The 20,745-nt window shown below is 48.4% G+C and overlaps 2 protein-coding genes across 4 annotated transcripts in view; one reads left to right on the forward strand and one right to left on the reverse strand.

The window, feature by feature from the left end:
• Positions 1-60: 60 nt before the first annotated feature.
• XKR8 (XK related 8) lies at positions 61-7,329 on the forward strand. The gene is made up of 3 exons (XM_053267006.1): positions 61-1,554; positions 3,353-3,549; positions 4,649-7,329. Exons 1-3 carry the CDS (start codon positions 1,241-1,243, stop codon positions 5,422-5,424), a joined length of 1,287 nt encoding a protein of 428 aa, XP_053122981.1. The 5' UTR covers positions 61-1,240; the 3' UTR covers positions 5,425-7,329.
• A 1,353-nt stretch (positions 7,330-8,682) lies between these two features.
• Positions 8,683-20,745, reverse strand: part of EYA3 (EYA transcriptional coactivator and phosphatase 3) — a 59,230-nt gene continuing 47,167 nt past the window's right edge. For all 3 annotated transcript variants that reach the window (XM_053266998.1, XM_053267000.1, XM_053266999.1), the window contains 9 exons: positions 19,650-19,789; positions 17,518-17,601; positions 16,468-16,557; positions 15,664-15,722; positions 14,979-15,136; positions 13,200-13,314; positions 12,618-12,739; positions 11,684-11,784; positions 8,683-10,944 (listed from right to left, as the gene is read on the reverse strand). In XM_053266998.1, coding sequence (XP_053122973.1) covers positions 10,864-10,944; positions 11,684-11,784; positions 12,618-12,739; positions 13,200-13,314; positions 14,979-15,136; positions 15,664-15,722; positions 16,468-16,557; positions 17,518-17,601; positions 19,650-19,789 — 950 coding nt within the window. In that variant the 3' untranslated portion in view covers positions 8,683-10,863. The remainder of the gene's footprint in view (positions 10,945-11,683; positions 11,785-12,617; positions 12,740-13,199; positions 13,315-14,978; positions 15,137-15,663; positions 15,723-16,467; positions 16,558-17,517; positions 17,602-19,649; positions 19,790-20,745) is intronic.

The following is a 20,745-nucleotide window of genomic DNA, read 5'->3' on the forward strand; positions in this document are numbered from 1 at the left end:
TTTAAAATCAGTTCTCTATTTTGCAGCTATCGCTTTTTTCAGAGCGGATGAATCATTACTTGTTGGTGGTTTGTAGACGCCGCTCTGAATGCCCGCCTTGCAGCCTTAGCCCCCTTTTAAAAATAAACACACTTCAGGCCAGCCGCATTTGAAGCCCGATTGCAACAAGTCGAAAGTCCAAGTCAAACCCATTTAAAGGGCATCCCGGCGCTTTACCAGAGTCAGAGAGTTTATTTTTTATTTTTTGCTTCCAGCGCGTTCCAGACCGTCACCAAGCGAGTCTGAAGTTTTCTCATTTTAATGCATTTGTTCCTCCAAGAATCAGGGATCGGGGCCGCCACATTGCCGCTTGGACGGCCATTCGGGCGCGCAACACTCGCTTTACGCACCATGTAACTCAAGGCTAGACGGCGGCGGTGTGGGGCGCGCCAGAGACGGAAGGCCTGTGCGGCTTGCAGGGCGGGGAACAGGCGTGCTCTCTCTGGCTTGCATCCCGCCTCCCTCCGCCGAGGAGCCTGGAAACCGGAGCAGGGGAGGTGCCCGAGCCGTCCCCAAAAGTTTGTGGTTGGTAGAAAGAGGAAGAGGGCAGAAGGGAGGGAGGAGAATGTCATGGAGATCGGCGCTGGGAGATTCCCTCGAGGATGATCTTGGCCGTCGGAGGGGGGCGCGGGAAGGGCCTTCTTCTCGCCATTTGCAGTCGGTAGCGTATTGCCCGGGGGGGGGGGCAGGAGAGAAGAAGAGAGCATGTGGGGTGACTAGCCTGGAGAGGAGGGCGGAGGAGGTCAGCTGGGGTGGGGAGGAGGCGTCCTCCGGTCAGCCAAGATCTAGAGCAAGGACTGACCCAGAACACTGTCGAAGAGGAAGGATCTAGACTTGGACTTGGCGTGGGGCCCCCTTGGAAAGATCCCGTGCTGGTGAGGGTTGCTGAAAATGATCCTTTGAGTGACGGGTGGCGAATCCCTAAGAGGTCCAAGCAATCGTGCAGGGCGACCTAAGAGTGATCCCATTGGTCAGGGAATTAAGGGTGGAGTTGATGAAGTCGTCGCCATGGCTATCTGATTCCAGACCACTTTGGTTCAATCAGGGGTGGGGTGGAGTGGGGGGACTTCCTTAGCTTCCAGGAGATTAGGTGCAGCTGCTTTGGAGGAGGAGGGGGGGGGGAAGCAAGATTTCAGCCAGCTGAGCAGCTTTGCCCTAAGAGTGGGCAACCCAGCCCCTCTGCTTCCTGTGACCCAGAGCAATGGCGTGGTCCGGCTGTGCTCCCCTGGGCTGCTCACCTCGCTATCGTTACCTGGACCTCTTCTTCACCCTGGTGGGCACCATTGCGTTCCTGGCAGACATTGGCGCCGATGTGTGGATGGCGGTCAGCTACATACAGGCCGGGCACTACCACTGGGGTGGGCTGGTGCTTGGCCTGCTCGTCGTCTCCTCGCTGACCACGCAGTTGTTCAGCTGGGCCTGGTACCAGAGTGACCCCAAAGAACTGAGGCAAGCGCTGCCCACGAACCAGGCTCTGTTGGCGCTACACGTCCTGCAGCTTGGCTACCTGTACAGGTAAGGGCGTTGGGAGATGCTCTGATCGGTGGGGTGGCCAGTTGGATCTGCTCTGCTGTTTTGACCTTGACCCAAAAAGAAAATCTACTATTATAGGGGCTTCTAACTTTGGGGTCCCCAGGTGTTGCTGGACCACAACTCCCATCACCCCCTGCCACAATGGCCTTTGAGGGTTGCTGGGAGTTATGGAAACCCCTGTATACCCTGCCCCTTGAGCAGGCCTGCTCAACTTCAGCCCTCCTGCAGATGTTGGCTTACAATTCCCATAATCCCTGGCTATTGGCCACTGGGATTATGGGAACTGTAGTCCAAAAACAGCTGGGGGGCCTAAGTTGAGCCGGCCTGCCCTTGAACCTCATAACGTCTTCCCTTAGAAGCCCTTGTCTTGTGGTAGCAAGCATGACTTGTCCCCTTAGCTAAGCAGGGTCTACCCTGGTTGCATATGAATGGGAGACTATCTATTTATTTATTTAGCACATTTTTATACCGCCCTAACCCAAGGTCTTTTAAGGACTAGAAGTGTGAGCACTGTAAGATATTCCCCTCAGGGGATGGAGCTGCTCTGGGAAGAGCAGAAGGTTCCAATTTACCTTGGAGAAGCTGCTGCCAGTCTGTGAAGACAATACTGAACTAGATAGACCAATGGTCTGACAGGGACAGACACAGACAATGCTGTGGGCCTCGTTTGTGAGGCTGATCATACTTTTTTCCTGTCCTCTTCCAAAAAACTCAGCACAGCATCTGAACTCTCCTTACAGATGTGGCTACTTGCACAGGGCTACCCAGTGATTTGATGCTTCGTATTCCTGTGTTAATTAGTTCTGAATATGATGATGCTCAAAGGAGGTTGGAACATAGGAACCCGCCTTATACTGCCTTGGTCCTTCTAGCTCAGTACTACACTGACTGGCAGCAGCTCTCCAAGGTTTTAGGCAGGAGTCTCTTTCTCAGCCCTACCTGTCTTGGAGATGCTGCCAGGGATTGAACCTGGGAGCTTCTGCCTGCAAAGCAGATGCTCTTATCGCTGAGCCCCATCCCCTCAGGGGAAGATCTTGCAGGAGACAGTGCTTGCATGTAGTTGCCCATCCAAATGCAAACCAAGGTGAACCCTGATTAGCAAAGGGGACAATTTATGTGTGCTATCACAAGACTGACTCTGTTCCCTAAGAACGGAGTCTGTTCCCTTGGTGGTCTTCCCCCCTTAACTGTTTTATCCTCACTACAATTCTGTGAGGCTGAAAGAGATGTTTTTGCTATTAGGTTAAGAAGATCTGGTTCATTAGTCAGGATGTCGGCTAGCATCTTGAGAGGGAGAAAAAAATTCTCTGTCTGCTTTCTCTACGCCGTGCATCATAGTATAAACCCCCGTCATGCCCACCCCCTGAGTTGCCCTTTTCCTAAACTAGAAAGCTCTAAATCTTTTCTAAATCTGGAGAGCCAGCGTGGTGTAGTAGTTAGAGTGCTGGACTAGGACCGGGGAGACCCGAGTTCAAATCCCCGTTCAGCCATGAAACTAGCTGGGTGACTCTGGGCCAGTCACTTCTCTCTCAGCCTAACCTAAACATTTATGTCCTCCTCTCTCAACAAGGGTGACGTACATTGGTTCTCCAGACCCCACCACATCCTATCCTCTCTACCACCCTGTGAGGTAGATTTGGTTGACAGAGAAGCCCCAGCAAGCTTTGTGGGGATTTTAACGGGTCGTCCCCCCCAGTCCAAGGCCAACACTCTGACCACTCCACCACATTGCTCTCCTTTTGCGTGGAAAACGGCCACGTGTGTTACTGTCTTTGTGCAGGTGCCACCATGCCCTGAAGGTGGGGTACCACGTGTGCAGGATGCAAGCGGCCCCCGAGGCCCAGAAGAGCTACGCCATTTTCCTGTCCCATGATATCAGCTTACTGCGCCTCTTCGAGACCTTCCTGGAAAGCGCTCCTCAGCTCACCCTCCTGCTCTACGTTATGCTGTGCACGAACAAAGCCCAGCCATTTCAGCGTGAGTGTTTGGCCTACAGGGGAGGAGGGACGGGGTGCGCCTCCAGCTGGCCCTAGAAGCTGGCTTAGGAACACAAGAAGCTGCCTCCTACTGAGTCCGGCCATTGGTCCATCTAGTTCAGGATTGCTTGCACTGACTGGCAGCGGCTCTCCAGGGTCTCGGGCTGGAGCCCTACCGGGAGATGCCAGTGATTTAACCTGGGGCCTTCAGCATGCAAAGCAGATGCTCTTGTGCATCTAGGGTTGTGCCCTACAACCCCTTTAAAAAGAAAAAAGGGATGTGTCTGCTCTGCTGCCCAAAAGATAGCCAAGTAAGTGCCAGGCAATCCTAGTTTTGCATACCTGCCAACATGTCCCTATTGAATGGGGAAATAGGGACATGTTGGCAGGTATGGTTTTGTCTGTGGGCTTCTCATTCAGCCATCTGCCTTTTCTTCAGAACTATATGTCGGAGGAAGCTGGAACATGGGAAGCGGCCTTATACTGAGTCCAACCTCTGGTCTAGCTAGCTCAATATTGGCTACACTGACCGGTAACAGCTTTTCCAGGGTTCCAGGTAGGAGTCTTTCCCAGCCCTTACCTGGAGATTGGGTTTGAACCTGGCTGGGACCTTCTAGGTTGTTTGGTTTCAGGGATTTTCTTGCATGGATGTGAGAACATAAGAACAGCCCTGCTGGATCAGGCCCAAGGAGGGTCCAGCATCCTGTTTTACACAGTGGCCCACCAGATGCCGCTGGAAGCGTTCAGGCAGGAGCTGAGGGCATGCCCTCTCCCCTGCAACTGGTACTTAGAAGCATCCTGCCTTTGAGGCTGGAGGTGGTCTAGCCCTCCAACTGGTAGCCGTTGAGATCGTGCTTGCATAATGAATTCTAGCTTAAATTGGAGCAAAAGACCATGGCTTTTTGTAACAAAAATAAAAGGTAAATCAAAATAAGATGCTAAAAAAAGCCAAATTCTGTGGCTTCTGCACATTACTTTCACCAGCTGCTTCACTAGACATTTCACACCCAGGACCAACCTCTGTGCTTGGGTGATGTGAGCTTCCCTCATCTCTTCCTCAGGCTCTTTGTTTTATGTCCTCTTCCTGGTTCTCGTTGCAGTGCTCGGGATTGGCACATCTTTCTTATGCATCGCCTGGGCCCTCTTGGATTATCACCAGTCCCTGCGCTGCTTTCTGCAGGACAAGCACAAGCTGGACTTCCTTTCCTCGGCCATCTACTTCCTGTGGAACTTCCTGTTGGTGTGCCCCCGCATCCTGTCCCTTGCTCTCTTCACCGTGCTCTTCCCCAGTTACATCTTCCTGCACTTCCTGGGTGTCTGGTGCACCATGTTCCTCTGGGTGTCTCTGCAAGGCACGGACTTCATGGAAGACTCTGCCTTTGAGTGGCTCTACCGGGCCGTGGTGGCCGTCATCCTGTATTTCTGCTGGTTCAACGTGGCCGAGGGGAGGACGCGCCACCGCTCCGCCATCTATTACACCTTCTTGATACTGGACAGCAGCCTCCTTGCCACCTGGTGGCTCTGGTACAACACTCCCTTGAGCTGGGGCTCGGACGCCCACGTGCTGCATGCGCTTTTGGCCGCCCTGCCGTGCTATCTGCTCGGCGTTCTTTTGAGGGGCATCTACTACAAACAGTTCCACCCCAGGATGCAAGTCCCACCCTTGGCCAGCTACGACGAAGTGGACTATAGGGTGATACGGAGGCAAGGGGCTGCTTTCCACCGAGGGCTGGGCATTGGCTCCATCAGCCCTCGGATGTATGGACTCTCTCAGTGCTTCTTTGATGGCGTGTCGAAGAACCAAGGAAACGTTGGGAATGTGTGGGAGAGCCCGGCTACAACCAAGCCCCCTTGTGGGCAGGACGTACAAGTGTGAAGCACATCGGGAAGCCCACTCCCCTGCATACATTAAATCTGCCTTCAGGAGCAGCTTGTCAGGACATGGCCAGGTGTGAGATCTTGATGTTTTAGACCAGGGATTCTTAACGTCGGGCCTCCAGATGTTATTGGACTTCAACTCCCATAATCCCCAGCCCCAGTGGCTTTTGGCTGGGGATTATGGGAGTTGAAGTCCAATAACATCTGGGGGCCCAACGTTGAGAATCCCTGCTTTAGGCCGGGCCTGCTCAACTTTAGCCCTCCTGCAGATGTTGGCCTACAACTCCCATAACCCCTGGTTATTGGCCACTGTGGATGGGGGTTATGGGAGTTGTAGTCCAAAAGCAGCTGGGGGCGGGGGCAGAGTTGAGCAGGCTTGCTCTAGACCAGGGATAGGCCACCTTCACTCTCCAGCTGTTCAACTACAACTGCCATCATCTCCAGCCATGGGAGTTCAATAGCAGCTGGAGAGCCAAGTTGGCCCACTCCTGCACTGGAAGCTGTTTGTGTGTGTTGAGCTTTTGTCCTCACATGTATGATGGTTCTAACTGTCCCTTGATTAAGTCAGTTGCCCTGTGAGATTATTTTCTCCATCGCTCTTGATGAGGGTCCTTCAGGTACAATGGGCTAGTCACCTACAATTCAAAACACTTAATCCATTCTTTCTAGCGCACCTTTTGATCTCTCTCCTTGATGTGTTTTCATTGTCATTGTCTTGTTTACTTGCTTCAGCCTTTAATCTTTTCACCCACACTGTGTGTGGCCAAATGACCAATTTGTGAATAGCCCCACCAGGATTGAGTTAAGTTGCCCCACAAATTCTAGGGCTGCTTTCACAGCCCTCTCTAGGGTCAGACCAGGGTCCTACCTACATTTTGGGAGCTGTATGAGCTCTTGATATAAGATCATCTGCAAGAGAGAAGCAAGGTAGGCGGTATGGAGAGTGATCATCTGCAAAGCATGTGCTGGGTAGGGGAGCTTTTCCCTGGTACAGCTGCTGGGTAGGATAGATCCCTCCTATCCAGCACAAGCTCCTTCTACCTTGCTTTTCCTGTTTGCAGACAATAGAAAACCAGGAGTGTGCCCAGTATGTGATCTTGGGTAGGATGCTGGTCTAATCCACCTTTCTTCAAGTGATCTGCCTCTCCTTGTTCTGAGTAGTGGTCAAGAGGGTCTTCTAAACAATCCTATCTAGTATGTAGCTCAACTCGGAAAAACATTCAGTGTTCCCTCTGTGGCAAAAACAACTTCTGTGTTACAGTGTTCTTTGGTGGTTCATGTGGCCAGGCTGGTTTGGGGGGTCCAAGGGTAAACCAGATGCAATACAGTAGACATCTCTCTTGCTATTATACATATATACACACACATACTCACTCTCTCTCTGCACAGCTTCAGCCCTTCAGCCGTGGATGGACTAAACTTCTGGCTCCCCTGTTGACTACTGGGGATGATGGGAGTTGTAGTCCAACCACAGGTAGAAGACTGAAGTTGTGCAGCCCTGCTGTTGAAGCTATACGTTGAGTAGAGGAACAGAAGGGGCTGCTGAAGTTTCCCTTCTCTGGCTGCTGTGTGTGTGTGTACACACAGCTTCCCTTGAACTTGCAGCTTCCCACAGCTGCTATTTTTATTTTTTTTAAAGCATGTCCAGAGCAGTGGGCCCTGTAACGGATTCCCAGATGTTGACTCCAACTCCCAGCATTCTAAGCTGCAATGGCCTTTTGGCTGGAGATGCTGGGAGTTGCAGTCAGCATCATCTGGGAACTCCATTCCAGGGGCCACCGGACCTGAGACTTTCACTTCTGCGATGCATCTAGTTTGGCCCTTAGTTTACCCTCTGAGTAGAATGTTAATTTATTGATGTTTATGAAGGTTTAGGCACAATTAAAGCAATTCTGGTACTGCTCGTGCTTGTTAATTTACCAGTGCTTCCACACCAGGAGTCCTGAGCTATCTAAGTGTCTGTGGAGGGGCCAGAGTTTGTCCCACCAGCTGGCCCGCAGCAACAGAGCCCAAGCTTCAGGAATAGGACCCTGTGCGGGGAGCCACTCACACTCCTGTGTAATGTGAAGAGTACCGTGGTCTTGTGCCTTGGAAAGTCCACTTTGCTCAGCTTCTCCTACAGGAAGTATTTTTTAAAAAGAGGAAGGAACAGACTTCATAAACTTCAAGAAGGTACTGGCCTTGCTCTTCCTCCTCCATCCCCAACATTCTTTCTTTCCATCCCAGCCTTATGGGCAATGCATGTCAGTTTTAATCTGCAACTCATCATTTAATATGCAAGACTGACAGGGCTTACCTGTGCCCAAGAGCCCGTCCTTTTCCATGCAGACCAGTGCTTTGGCTGTTTGAGGTCCCCAGCAGGTGTGGAGGACAAAGACTGTTGCTGGATATGTAAAAATACCACACTCTTTGGAGTGTGGAGTCTTTCATCATCTCCCCCCCCACTCCACTGAGTTGTCAAAATAGGTCGCGGAAGGTTGCACAGCCCTCAAGGGCATATTTTTGGGTAGCACAGAGGGCTTCCTGGGGGAGGGCATCAAAAATTGCCACTGCACTGTTGCAGTTAGTGGGGCAGCTCTCTTAAGCTGCACATTGTATGTCAGCCACTGACTTTGGAGTATTGAACCAGAGTCTCTCCAGTCCATGCAGTAGCTTACAAGATGATTTTGAGCACTTGGGAGGTGTCTAGCTTGCATATGGGTGTATGTATGAAGTCTCATACATCTGGGAAACCTACATGCCCCCTGACTTTCCTGTAAGTGAGTGATTCCAAACTGGATTTCCAGAAACGAGGAGCAAGCCACATTTTTATAGAAAATAAAGACTTTATTTTTCCAGTTCACAGGACACTTCCCATTACATAGAACATGATGTTCAAGGAATCAAGAGCTGTTAATGCCCTCCAGTCACTATCATAAGCACAGTGGATGCCATTTTTTGACATCTTCAGGACCCTGAGGGAGAGTTAGCATTCCTAATGGACACTAGCACACACATTTGTCTCAATTGCAGCCACACTGGGATGTTTTGTGATGGGTTAGACTGCGCTGGAACAGACTCGGGTTGGAACTGATAATTTAACTCTCCCCTCTTGATACCGGAAGTCAGGGACTCTGAGAGCCCCCACTGTCCACTCTTGAAACAGAAAGGAACTAGTTGTTGCATGGGTGCTAACCAGAGCGAGAAGGTACTGAATCAGGAGACCAAAAAAAGATTTCCAAGACCCAAGAGAAATGCAGCCGGTGAGTTCAGTAAATACAAGAGAAAGGATGACCTTTATTAATGTTAACACAGAAAAATGTACCATCACCTGAGGGTTTAGGAGAAAAATAAGTTCAAATACATCAGAGGGGACACTGTATAAATATTGATATCTGATGCCAAAAAACACAAACCCGCTTCACACACAGCCCAAAGTTTTTCAGAAATCCCGAAGGCTTTTGAAACGGGCATTCTAAGCAAAACAACTGGAGAGCAGGATTTGCCAGTCCCTGTCGGCACCCCTGTCTGCTACACTTACCAAGAGAGTGTTAATTAAAAAATAACTTGCATGTCGAGGGTCTCCCACAACTGCTCGATGCAGCTGCTGACAGATCTTGGAGTTGTGGTGGAAGATTTAAGGCACAGAGTTGATTCCAAAGTCAAGCACAGCCCTCACTGGCAGGAAGGAAGGGACCCCTGGGAAGGGTTGGCCAGCCAGAGTGTCTCCCCTCCTCCCACAAAGCAACGAAAATCCACAGAAAAGTAGAATGACAGCATTGAGTGGCCTCGCATTGTGTTTCAGAGGTGCAAAGCCACCTTGCTTTGGGGGAAAGTGCATTTTCATTCTGCTGATTACCGGCTATCTGGCCTTCAAAAAGCTTGTAAGCTGGTGCCTGCCTATCGGTTAGGAACAGGGCAACCCCACAGCTTCCTCTGCAAGAAGGCGGAGGGGCTTCCTCCATGAGGTACGTTCCTATTCGGAATCTACCCACTAGTGTGCACTGTGTTCCCAGTGGAAAAGGAATTAGCTCACTGGCTGCCTAGGGGGGAGCAAACGTTTCATGAATTGAGCGAAGTCTCTCCGTGCTGCCTGCTTATACGGTTCAAAGCATTTGCAGGTAGAGGAACAGTAGCAGGGGGAATTGGCAGGGGATACTGCCTGGTCCTAAAGGCAGTGGGGATCCTTCCTGGGAGAAGGCAGACTTTGGTTGGGACTACAGAATGGAGTATCTGGCATTTCTTGGAGCTGGCAAGCAATGAAGTGACAGGATGCCTAGCTTCAAGGCATTAGCCAGGAGGTCCACACCCTCGCTGCTGCACATTTTTTGCATTTCCTGCATGTGTTCCTACTTTCCTTTTTGCCAGGCCAGTGCTTGAACCCCATGCTGCCGTTGCTTTCTTTTCTCCTGGATTAGAGATGAATCGTTCCAGGGCTGCAGCCAACTGGGCTTCCACTGTGCCCAGCTCCCCAAGCCAACTGGGAAATGCCAAGGTGATGCACGCAAAAGATGATGGTGCTGAGCTGAAACCTTGCTTGGGGAGGAGGAGGGTCACGGCAAGTGCCCATAAATCAGAGCCAGGCACTTTCCTAACCAGCTTCCTGTGCTAGCTATGTGGCTGTCATGGGCATCATGGCAGCATGTCCTGTTGCATCTTGGGAAATGGAACTTGCCTAGCTGCAGAAAGGAAGGTGAAATCAGAGGATGCCTGGGCCCAACCTATGCCTCACTCTCCCTCTTCCATTACTTGGGAAATTGCTGCACTCTGACATTTTTGAGCCAAATGGAGAGCAAGGTGTTCACTGGAGAAAGACGCTTATGAGGAACCGGGCACACTCCCACAACCATCCCACCCTGGTGTCAAACGTTAAGGGAACGGCTGCACATTCAGGGCCCCAGCAGACAGGGAAGGAGAAGCCGCCTTCCCCAAACACAGAATGGTTCGAGAGTCCCTTTCTTGAAAATCTACAGCCCTTTCCGGCTTTGCAAGGAGGGAAAGCTTCTACCCTTTGCTGTAAAAAAATAAACATCTATGCATTTGCTTTTCCATCTGGAAGTGAGCGAGGGGCTGGGAGGTTGACCAAAAATACTTTACAAAAGTTGGCTGCTTTTCCGCATCATACCACGTAGGGCTGCACAGTGAGAGAGGTCTCTGCTGCTGGGGAGAACCCCGCCTGGGATGCTCGGCTCAGCCCCAGAAATTCCCTTCGCCAAAATGCAGATGGCAATGAAGAGCAGCCCACCGACGTGCCAAGGCTCCGGCAGCTCCCCAGGCAGGGCCCTCTTGCCCCTGTAAGCTGCTCCTCCGGGGCAAGTGACGGCGGGGCGCCTCCTACTGTACACTTCCATGCGCTACATTTTCCTTGTCTGGATGAAAAAGAGAAGTCCCCAAGCGGGCTCCTACGAAGCCAAGAGGGGCTGTTGGGAGCTATGCCGAACCGCCTCCGCTCAGCTCTTCACAGAAAGTCCAGTTCAAGGGCTTGGTGGAGGGAGACCAGGTCAGCGTGGTTTGTGATTCTCCAAAAAGGCATGTTATGCTGCAAACGGAGAGGCAAAGCGGTTAGGAAATGTCCCCAAGCCACAGGTGGGCCCTACCCTCTGTTCCCTCTACCAGGGATTCCCAGATGTTCCTCGCTACAACTCCCGGCATCCCCAGCTGCAGTGGCCTCTGGCTGGGGATTCTGGGAGTTGTAGTCAACAACGTCAGGGAACCCCTGGTAGAGGGAACACTGGCTATACCTTTATTAGGACTACTTAAAACAGTGATCTTGGGAATTTTTCAAACAGGGGCCACTTTGGCAAAAAAACAAAAACACCCTTCAATGCGGGAGCCATTTCCCACTGTGCTGATCTCCAGATGGTACTGAGCCATTCTCAGAGCTGGGAGGGCCCTTTAAGAGACACGGAGCCCTCTCTTAAGAGCGCTAGGAGGAAAGCACTGGGAAGGGCTACACTTCCCAGCAGTCCATGCATGCCTTCCAAAATGGAGCAGGGGCTCCATTTTCCCTTAAAGGAGCACACACACCCCGCCAGCGCTGGACAAGTCTCAGTACTGCACAGTCAGAAGGGTCATCTCCACATGGTGCCAGGTAGACTGTGTGGAGATGGGGGCAGGCGGGCGAGGGCCCCATCTTCACCTTTTGCCCCAGGGCCCACTCCAACCTTGCTATGCCCTTTTGGGTCCCCAGATGTGACTAAGGGATCATGGGAGTTGCAGTCCAACAGCATCCAAGTTTGAGAACCCTTGAGAAAAAGAGAGCTCCAGCCCACAGTTACCTGCTTGGCTGCCATCTCCTCATCGCGCCCATCTCCAATAACCACATATGTCACCTTCTTCCCGAACCGAGACACGATCCTTTCGAAACAGCTCTCTTTACCTGCCAAGAAATGTACCTATCTTTGTAACTGGGATCTACGGAATGTTACAGAACCCAGCCCCCAAGATGGCAGTCTTCAGTTGGAGCCGTCCCCCCACGGCATATATGCATATACACAGAGAGAGAGCAAAAATTTCAGGATACTGAAAATTTGATCAGGCCCAAAGCCTAACTAGTCCAGTATGCTGTTTGCTACAGTGGCCCACCAGCTGCCTTTTGCCCACAGGCAAGAGATTAGGGCATGCCCTCTCTCCTGCTATTGCTCCCCTGCAACTGGTATTTAGAAGCATCTTGCCTCTGAGGCTGGAGGTAGCCTGTGGCCACCAGACTAGTAGCCACTGATAGATCTGTCCTCCATGATAGACTAAGCCCCTCTTAAGGCCATCCAGGCTGTCACCACATCCTGTGGCAGAGAATTCTATAGATTATTGATGCACTGTGTGAAAAAGTGCTTCCTTTTGTCAGTCCTAAATTTCCTGGCAAAACGAATTTGTCCAGACTGTCTTCCAGGGAAGCCCTACATGGAGCGACCTTGTCTGGAAGTCTAGTAACATGTCAGTCTTGTCTGAAACTAATCTGGAAGTCACCAAAGCATGAATGACAGCGTCTAAAATCAAGTTGTTGTCCCAAAAGGCAGCTTTTAGGCAGCTTAGGCCTCAAGGAGCCTGGTTGTGGATGCTGACAATGGAATGTATCCGGTGGTGCTGGTTTGATACGCTGAAGTCTCACTTTTCCTTTCCCCCACCCCTCTCCATTCCTCAGCACCCAAGAGCTAACTCTGATCACCAGCCATGTCAACAGCCACAAAAGAGGAAACTGGTGTAAGCACCTACCTATTTTTGTTGCGCTATAAATATTTTCAATTGGGAAGACTTCACCAAGTCCATACAGCAAGACTTTGGCCAGGGCTGGCACCAGCTGGGTGGTCGTTATGAGAACATTTACACAATTCTTTCTAGAGGGTAACAAGATAAACTAGTCAATGAAAGTAGTTCTGAAACACTCCAATGCGACAGATCATGCATGCTCAGAAGAAACAATAAACTTACAGGAAGTTCTGCTCTGATCCTACCCTTTTATTCACAGATAGGCACTCCTGCCTCATCTTCAAGTCCATTTCTACAGGTTCATTTTTTTGTAAATTTAAGACTATGCACCCCCTCTGAACTAAAAGTCCAATGAAGGAAGAAAAGCCAGCCAGCCGTGGGTTTGGGTACCCAGATAAGGTTCTCCACCCATATATGGCTTGGTTTGCCACAATTAAGACAAGACATTTTGACACTGTAGGATACATGAAACACACCAGAGCAAGCAAGCTCCCTTGAAACCTATGACATCTCTAAAGACAGAGAAGAGAGCCACACTGTACTAGAGCGTTCATGCTAACCTCCAGCACAACGCTCACATTTCCATACCTGGACTGAATGAGGAGTAGGGACTTCAACGCTGTTCCCAACCAGGAATCTGTTAACATTTCTATGTCCTCTCTTAATCTCTGCAAGGCTTCCTTCTTCTCTGGGCTAAGGAGGGCTATGAAATGCACAGACCGGCAATATGTAAGTCAGAAACATCGTTTCACCAAGTCATGTTACTGTACAATGTGAGTGTGGATCTACATCAGTGCTTTCTGGGTTCACTTGACACAGAATTGTTTATATTGGGAAGCAAGATTAGGAAAAATGTCAGACAGTCACACAAGCCCCATTCGCATATTATGTTCAACACTTCTATGACAAGTGTACAGCATACACAGGTACAAATACACATGGACAAATGTGTTGGTACCCCTCCACGAAAAAAGAAGAACCCACAATTGTCTTTGAAATAACCTGAAACTGACTCACTTTGGTTTGCATTTGGATGGGAGACTACATGTGAGCACTGTGAGATATTTCCTTTAGGGGATGGGGCTACAGCTCAGTGGAAGAACATCTGCATGCAAGATGTGGGAGGAGAGCTGGTCTTGTGGTAGCAAGCATGACTTGTCCCCTTAGCTAAGCAGGGTCTGCCCTGGTTGCATATGAAAGGGAGACTTGATGTGTGAGCACTGGAAGATCTTCCCTTCACTGGAAGATCTTCCCCTCAGGGGATGGAGCCGCTCTGGGAAGATCAGAAGGTTCCAGGTTCCCTCCCTGGCAGCATCTCCAAGATAGGGCTGAGAGAGATTCCTGCCTACAACCTTGGAGATACTGCTGCCAGTCTGTGTAGACAATACTGAGCTAGATGGACCAATGGTCTGACTCAGCATATGGCAGCTTCCTAAGTCCCAGGTTTACTCCCTGGCATCTCCAGGTAGGGCTGGGAGAGACTCCTGCCTGAAACTTTGGAGTGCTGCTGACAGTCAGTGTAGGCCAGTGGTTCCCAATTAGGGTTCCTCCAGATGTTGAACTACAATTCCCAGCATTCTCAGCCACAATCAATTGTAACTGCGGGTAATGGGAGTTGTAGTTCAGCAACATCTGGAGGAACTCTGGTTGGGGAACCACTGGTGTAGCTAAAGGAGAGCTGAGCTAAATACTGAGCTAAAGGAGAGCTGGTCTTGTGGCAGCAAGCATGAATTGTCCCCTTTGCTAAACAGGGTCTGCCCTGGTTTGTATTGGAATGGGAGACTACATATGTGAGCATTGTGAGATATTCCTCTTAGGGGATGGGGTCACTCTTGGAAGATCACCTGCATGCTTAGGAAGATAGGAAGCTGCCATATACCAGGTCAGACCCTTGCTCCATCTGGCTCAGTATTGTCTACACTGACTGGCAGCGGCTTCTCCAAGGTTGCAGGCAGGAATCTCTCTCAGCCCTATCTTGGAGATGCTGCCAGAGAGGGAACTTGGAACCTTCTGCTCTTCCCAGAGTGGCTCCATCCAGATCATCTTACAGTGCTCACACTTCTAGTCTCCCATTCATATGCAACCAGGGTGGGCCCTGCTTAGCTAAGGGGACACCTCATGCTTGCTACCACAAGACCAGCTCTCCTCCTTGCATGCAGAAGGCATAAAGCAGCCTCCTTTTAGGTTACTTGAAGGGTCTTAAAAGACAGAATGAATGAACAATGGCCCAGCTCCTTTTTCTCCAGTGCTGGTTACCCTATTCTGGCTCTGCTGCTCCAAGCAGCAAAAGAACACTTGTCAGGGAGTCATCTGCTCCCCTGCCAGTTGCTCAGTCTGCAGCTGAGCAAAAAGGTAATTCACACTCACCGACAACGTTGTTTTTGTATTTGTCATAGACCTCGCGCACCTTCCGGTAGCGGAACGCCAGCTTCCTCATCCAGTCCACTCCGCCCTGGACACCCACGGAACTGTGGTTGGCGTTGCTTGCTGAGCCACTGAAGCCATCAGTGGAAAAACTGTAGTTGCTGTGAGAGAGAGAGATGCAAGCTTTGTGCCAGGGGTACAGATCCCTCCCTAAGCACTGGAGACATTTATTGAACTCCTCCACCCGCCAAACCGAAGAATCCATATCTTCAATCCCCAAAGCATATTTTTCGCCCCGCAAAGTGTCTTCCCTCTCCCCTCAAAAAACTGAAGTGAGGCATTACTTCTCATTTTTTCCCTCTGTCTGCACCCTTGCAGACAGAACTTAGGTGACTGCTGATTGCTCATTGGCTACCTTTGGCCCATGGGTAAACAACTGCTGATTGCTCATTGGCTACCTTTGGCCCATGGGTAAACAACTGCTGATTGCTCATTGGCTACCTTTGGCCCATGGATAAGTAACTGACGGCCAGTTTTTTAAAAAATGCAAGATCTCCTAAATACCACATTTAAAGCAGTCATATGAGAGATATAATTTGTGAGTCTTCAAAAAAGGAAACCATTAAAAATATATATTGATATATTAGAGTTAGATGCCCTGAGGCCTAGAGACAGAATGAGCTATCACCTTAAATCTTGTCCATTGTCATCTGAGGCAACGTCTTCCACATGAACTTGATCACATTCCTGTAGGAGAGGAAATGAAGTGTAGAAATGTGACCTTTGCCTTTAAAATCCCACAAGCCTGAAAAGGTCTAGAGAATGAGTGATGCCAAGATGAAACATATTTCAAATAAGGTTAAAAGCCTTCAGCTCCCAGTGCAAGAACTTGTATCATTCAGTGCCTCCAAACAACCTGGCCCTGAACGAAACTGGCGCCTTTTGGTTGGTCCTTGTGGTTCATACTACATGCATAGATGGCCTACTCAAAAGCATGTTGTTGGATTGATTTCGGTCACATTTCAGATACACAGAGAAGAAGGTGGTCTCTACTACTATGGACATTTATATACTGCTTTTCAACCAAAGTTCTTAAAGAAGTTTACATAGACAAATAAATACTAGATGAATAATAGAAGCATGTAGACCAGGGATTCTCAAACTTGGGTCCTCAGGTGTTATTGGACTTCAACTCCCATAATCCCCAGCCTCAGTGGCCTTTGGTTGGGGATTATGGGAGTTGAAGTCCAATAACATCTGGGGACCCAACTTTGAGAATCACTGATGTAGACCCTAAGTTGATAAACAGTCCAAATCTGGCTAGTTTGGGAGTTTAGGAATCTGGATTGGTTTCTGATGCCTGGACCAGCTGGTGCCATCACTCCGCTTTGTTCTTGACATCTGCTTTGTTCTTCCAAGGAGCAGAGATTCATACAATACCCCATCATCCATCACATTGGTTTAAAGTCAGAATTCGAAGACAAACACACACCTCTAGGTCGTTGAAAAATAAATGTGTGTCAGCCACTTCAAAAATCATTTCTTCCATAGTCAAACCAGAGCCAATCACCAAAGTTGGATCCTTGAACAGAAAAGAAATTTACTTATTTATGCACCATATCTGTATCCTGCTTAAAAAACATCAACCCAACAACAAAGCAGCTTACATAAAAATACAACACACAATTTAAGATACATCCAAATAAACAATAAAAGTAGAACGGCAGCACAATTTAAAAAAAAATCAACAGAAAATAAATTCAGTCTGATATGAAAAGCTTTCTGAAATGGAATCTTGAGCATCAGTTTAAAAACACAAAGATGTTTTAATGTTTTTTTGTGTTAAAGCTTTCAGAGAAAGAGGTCAGAGCATGTAATATAAAAGGAAAATCTGAAATTTAAGCCAAAGTAAAGGTAAAGAAAGTGTGCCTTCAAGTCGGTTTCAACTCCTGGCGACCACAGAGCCCTGTGGTTGTCTTTGGTAGAATACAGGAGGAGTTTACCATTGCCATCTCCTGTGCAGTAAGGGATTATGCCTTTCAGAATCTTTCTATATTGCTGCTGCCCGAAATAGGTGTACTAATATGGATAAAAAGAAATCATGGGGCTCCCTACCAAGCAGTGTGTTTGGGTAATATTTTATTTATTTATTTATTTAAAATATTTATATGAGATGTTCCTTCAAATTATAGAGAAGGTACAGAACCTCCTGCTTTATCTGATAAGGTTGTGGTATGCATACATGGATGGCTATAAAATGGTGATACACCTAGAATGCGAAGTATGCACTTCATATTTTTATACTCTTAAGCACAACGAAAGCATAAATCAAATGTAAATGTTTTCACTTAGCATTCACGTAATTGTCAAAATGCCTGTGCTGAACTCAAGATACTCTCAAATACAGACATGCCTCTGATCTACTGCTGCAGAAGCCCACTTTTACTAGATCTGCCTTTTGAATTCATTCACTAACTCAGAGCAAAAGACACGGCACACAATTTAGGTTGAAAAGTCTGCAGGAAGACAGAACCATCAGTACCTTCCCATATTTCTGGGCGTACGATCCCGTGAGAAGAGAATGAAATATTATGATGGTCTCATCCAGGTCCCATAGGAACACTCGCTGAGGGAGAAATAAAAAAATGCAGGTTAAATGATGGGATTTTCCAGCTGCCAAGAATGTCCTCCAATTGCAGTGGCTTAGGCTGCTTTTACGGGCATTTGAAATCCATGCGGGGAAACCCTGGTGGTCTCTTATGCAGGTATGACGACTGAACTATGCTACAACTGTTTCATTTTTGCATTTTTTGAAGTCACTGTCAGGGACTCCAGGCCTTGGCCAAAGAACTTGAGGTCTGAGTGCTATCTTAGTAAAGAGAGTCGGATTTTCAATTTTCAGTTGTGAGCGAGTTAAAAGTTAGTTCGGAGGAGAGGGAAGTGATCGTGCGGGAAGTGAGTGTAGGCTCTTACAGCATTCCCTCCTACTCTGGAATTATGCTGGGTAAAAGTGCTTGAGAGCCTGCGCCCACCTCCCACATGATCTGAACTGAAACGGAAACCTTTGTTTCGGGACATGACCAGAAAAGAAAAACCCACACAATCACTTTTCCCTCCTCTGACCTGGCTTTTTAACTTGCACGCAACCAAAAATTGAGAGTGCACACAGCTCCTGAAGGCGGGTAGGATGCTTGCCCCCCCCATTTATCTGTCACGTGAAATAGCTTAGTGTGTACTCAGATATAATCATCAATCAATTATCATCATCACCTTTATTTGTTAGCCACTGCATAAGAAAATTGTTCTCTGGGCGGCTTACAACACAACATTAAAACATTAGATAAAAACACACAACACATAAAATCATGACAGACAAAAGAAAGGGAGGGGGGGGAGAAAATACAAAATATAATACAGAACAATTTAAAAGACATTGTTAAAATCAATTAACAATGAGGCCGCTCTTCAAGTACAGGTGTGTTCAACTTTGGCTTCTGTAACTGGCAGACTGTATGGAGCTTCTGGATTGGCCAAGTCTGTTATAAAAATGCTACAAAGCCTGACTTCCTGCCAGGGGCGTAACTCTAATAGGGCAAGGGGAGACAGTTGTCTTGGGGCCCACTGCCTGGGGGGCACCCCAGAGGCAAGTCACATGACTGACTCCCCCAGCTGAGCACCCGCCCGGGCTTCCTGCAGTTGTATTCATCCTCCGAAATGGATGTGAGTGTTAAGACCTGGAGCTACCAGAACAGCATGTCTTTCTCTAGTACCATTAAATTACTTGCATCATCCACAATTTACAAAAATTATGTAGGGTGATGTTCTATTGTGGCACATAGGAGTTATATAGCATGGGTGTAGCAAGGTTGGAGTGGGCCCAGAGACAAGATTTCAAAATGGCACCCCCCTCACTGAAGCTCAGCTCATGAACTAAAGAAATCTTAAATGAGGCTGAATAGGGATAACAAGCATAGGAAAATATATATATATATATATATATATATATATATATATATATATATATATATATATATATACATATATATGAATGAGAATGAAGATATAATCTTGTTTCTGGGCCCACTCCAACCTTGCTACGCCCCTGCTTCCTGCCTTTGCCTGCTCAACAGAGCAATACCTTTGCCTGGAGGTTTCTTTCTTTCCTACCATGTCAAAGCCTTTTAGGCCTACAGTTCTAAAGCAGTGGTTTATATTCCACTCTCCTCCCCACTAGGGATGTGCACGGAACCGATTCGAAAGACCGGCGGTTCAGCCAGTTCAAAGGTGGGTGGGGGGATCTCTTGAAGGACAGAGGAGGGGTCTCTTACCCCAACCTGCTGCATTGCCCCATGGGCATTGCCTTTTAAAAGGGTCCGGAGGGGCGGCAGAGTACCCCCTTGCCACCCCGGTGCCTCCTCGGACTGGAAGTTGGCACTGCGACGTAAGAGCACCCTCCCCCGTCCTTAAAGAGATCCCCACCCCCACCTTCGAACCGGCAGGCACTGGTTCCGTGCACACCACTACTCCTCACACTGCCTTTCCTGCAGTTATTCAAATATCCCATCCTATACCGGCAGGGGGAAAGAAAGAGGCCATGCGCTGTTAAAGCTCTGGAAGACTATCCACCGAGAGAAAGAACAGGGGAATTAAGAAAAAGAATGGCTGGACACCAACTTCAAGCTCATTGTCCTGTGGTGAAGAAGAGTCTGCTTTCCTCTTGCCTCGGTTCTTCCCAGTCACGTTTTTCCTGGACTGCTCATCTACGTCTTTACTTGCTGTTGCTCTCGGCAACAGTGGGCTTGTAGATGGGTCTCCTAGAAGAAAGGGGAAAGGTCTTAACAGACTCAGAGAACATCTTCTCACGCGAAGCTGCCTTATATTGAACGAGGCCATTGGTCCAGTTACCTCTGTACTGACAACACTAACTGACAGCAGCTCTCCAAAGTTTGGGACACGGATCTCTCTAGGCTTGATCTGGAACCTACTGCATGAGAAGGAGATGCTCTGCCACTAAACAACAGCTCTTTCCCTCCCTCAAAAGGTGCATTTCGTCCCATCAATGGCTTCCTTTCAGAAGCAGACAAAATGTTCCTTGTTCCACTAAGCTTTTGAGTCCGTTGCTTGGGGAAAAAATGACATCTTGACATTGACAGTGATGCAGCTGTTCAATTGTTGTATTTAATTTATTGTTTTGTAAACTGCTTTGTGAGTGCATATTGAACAGTGACATACTGATGCTGTAAATAATAAAAGAAACTTCAGTTGGAGAGGTAATTTATGGGTTCCACCACACGGGGGTGGGCAAGACCCATATTAGGAAAGCGATAGGCACACTTTCTCTAATACGTGCATTTTTAAAGTCCATAAGGGTGTACGGTGATTAGATGTAGCTTGACATCTTAAGTAACCCAGAGGAGGGAAAGTCGCTGAAGACATAATACAACTTCCAGACCTTTGAGAGCTTGCTTTTTGAAGTTGAATATTGTAGCTTTTTTCAAAAGGTACAATTTCTTTAATACCCACTAATTTATTCAGAGTGTAGCAATTTCAGTTAAAGGGGGAGCCATGTTTTAGACAGCAAGAGAAAGGGGGGAAATGGCTTTTCAGTGGGCTAGCACCCATATATTGGTAAAGCAATAGCCCAGTTTTTATACACAGGTGGGGGGAAACAGGCAATTTTCATATTCCAAGAATTGGAAGGCCAGCAAGTCTCATTTTTACTAATAGTCAAATGATGGAATCTTGCCTCAAACTGTGTACCACTACAAAC

This window comes from Hemicordylus capensis, chromosome 7 (assembly GCF_027244095.1).
Source record: "Hemicordylus capensis ecotype Gifberg chromosome 7, rHemCap1.1.pri, whole genome shotgun sequence".
Taxonomy (NCBI): domain Eukaryota; kingdom Metazoa; phylum Chordata; class Lepidosauria; order Squamata; family Cordylidae; genus Hemicordylus; species Hemicordylus capensis.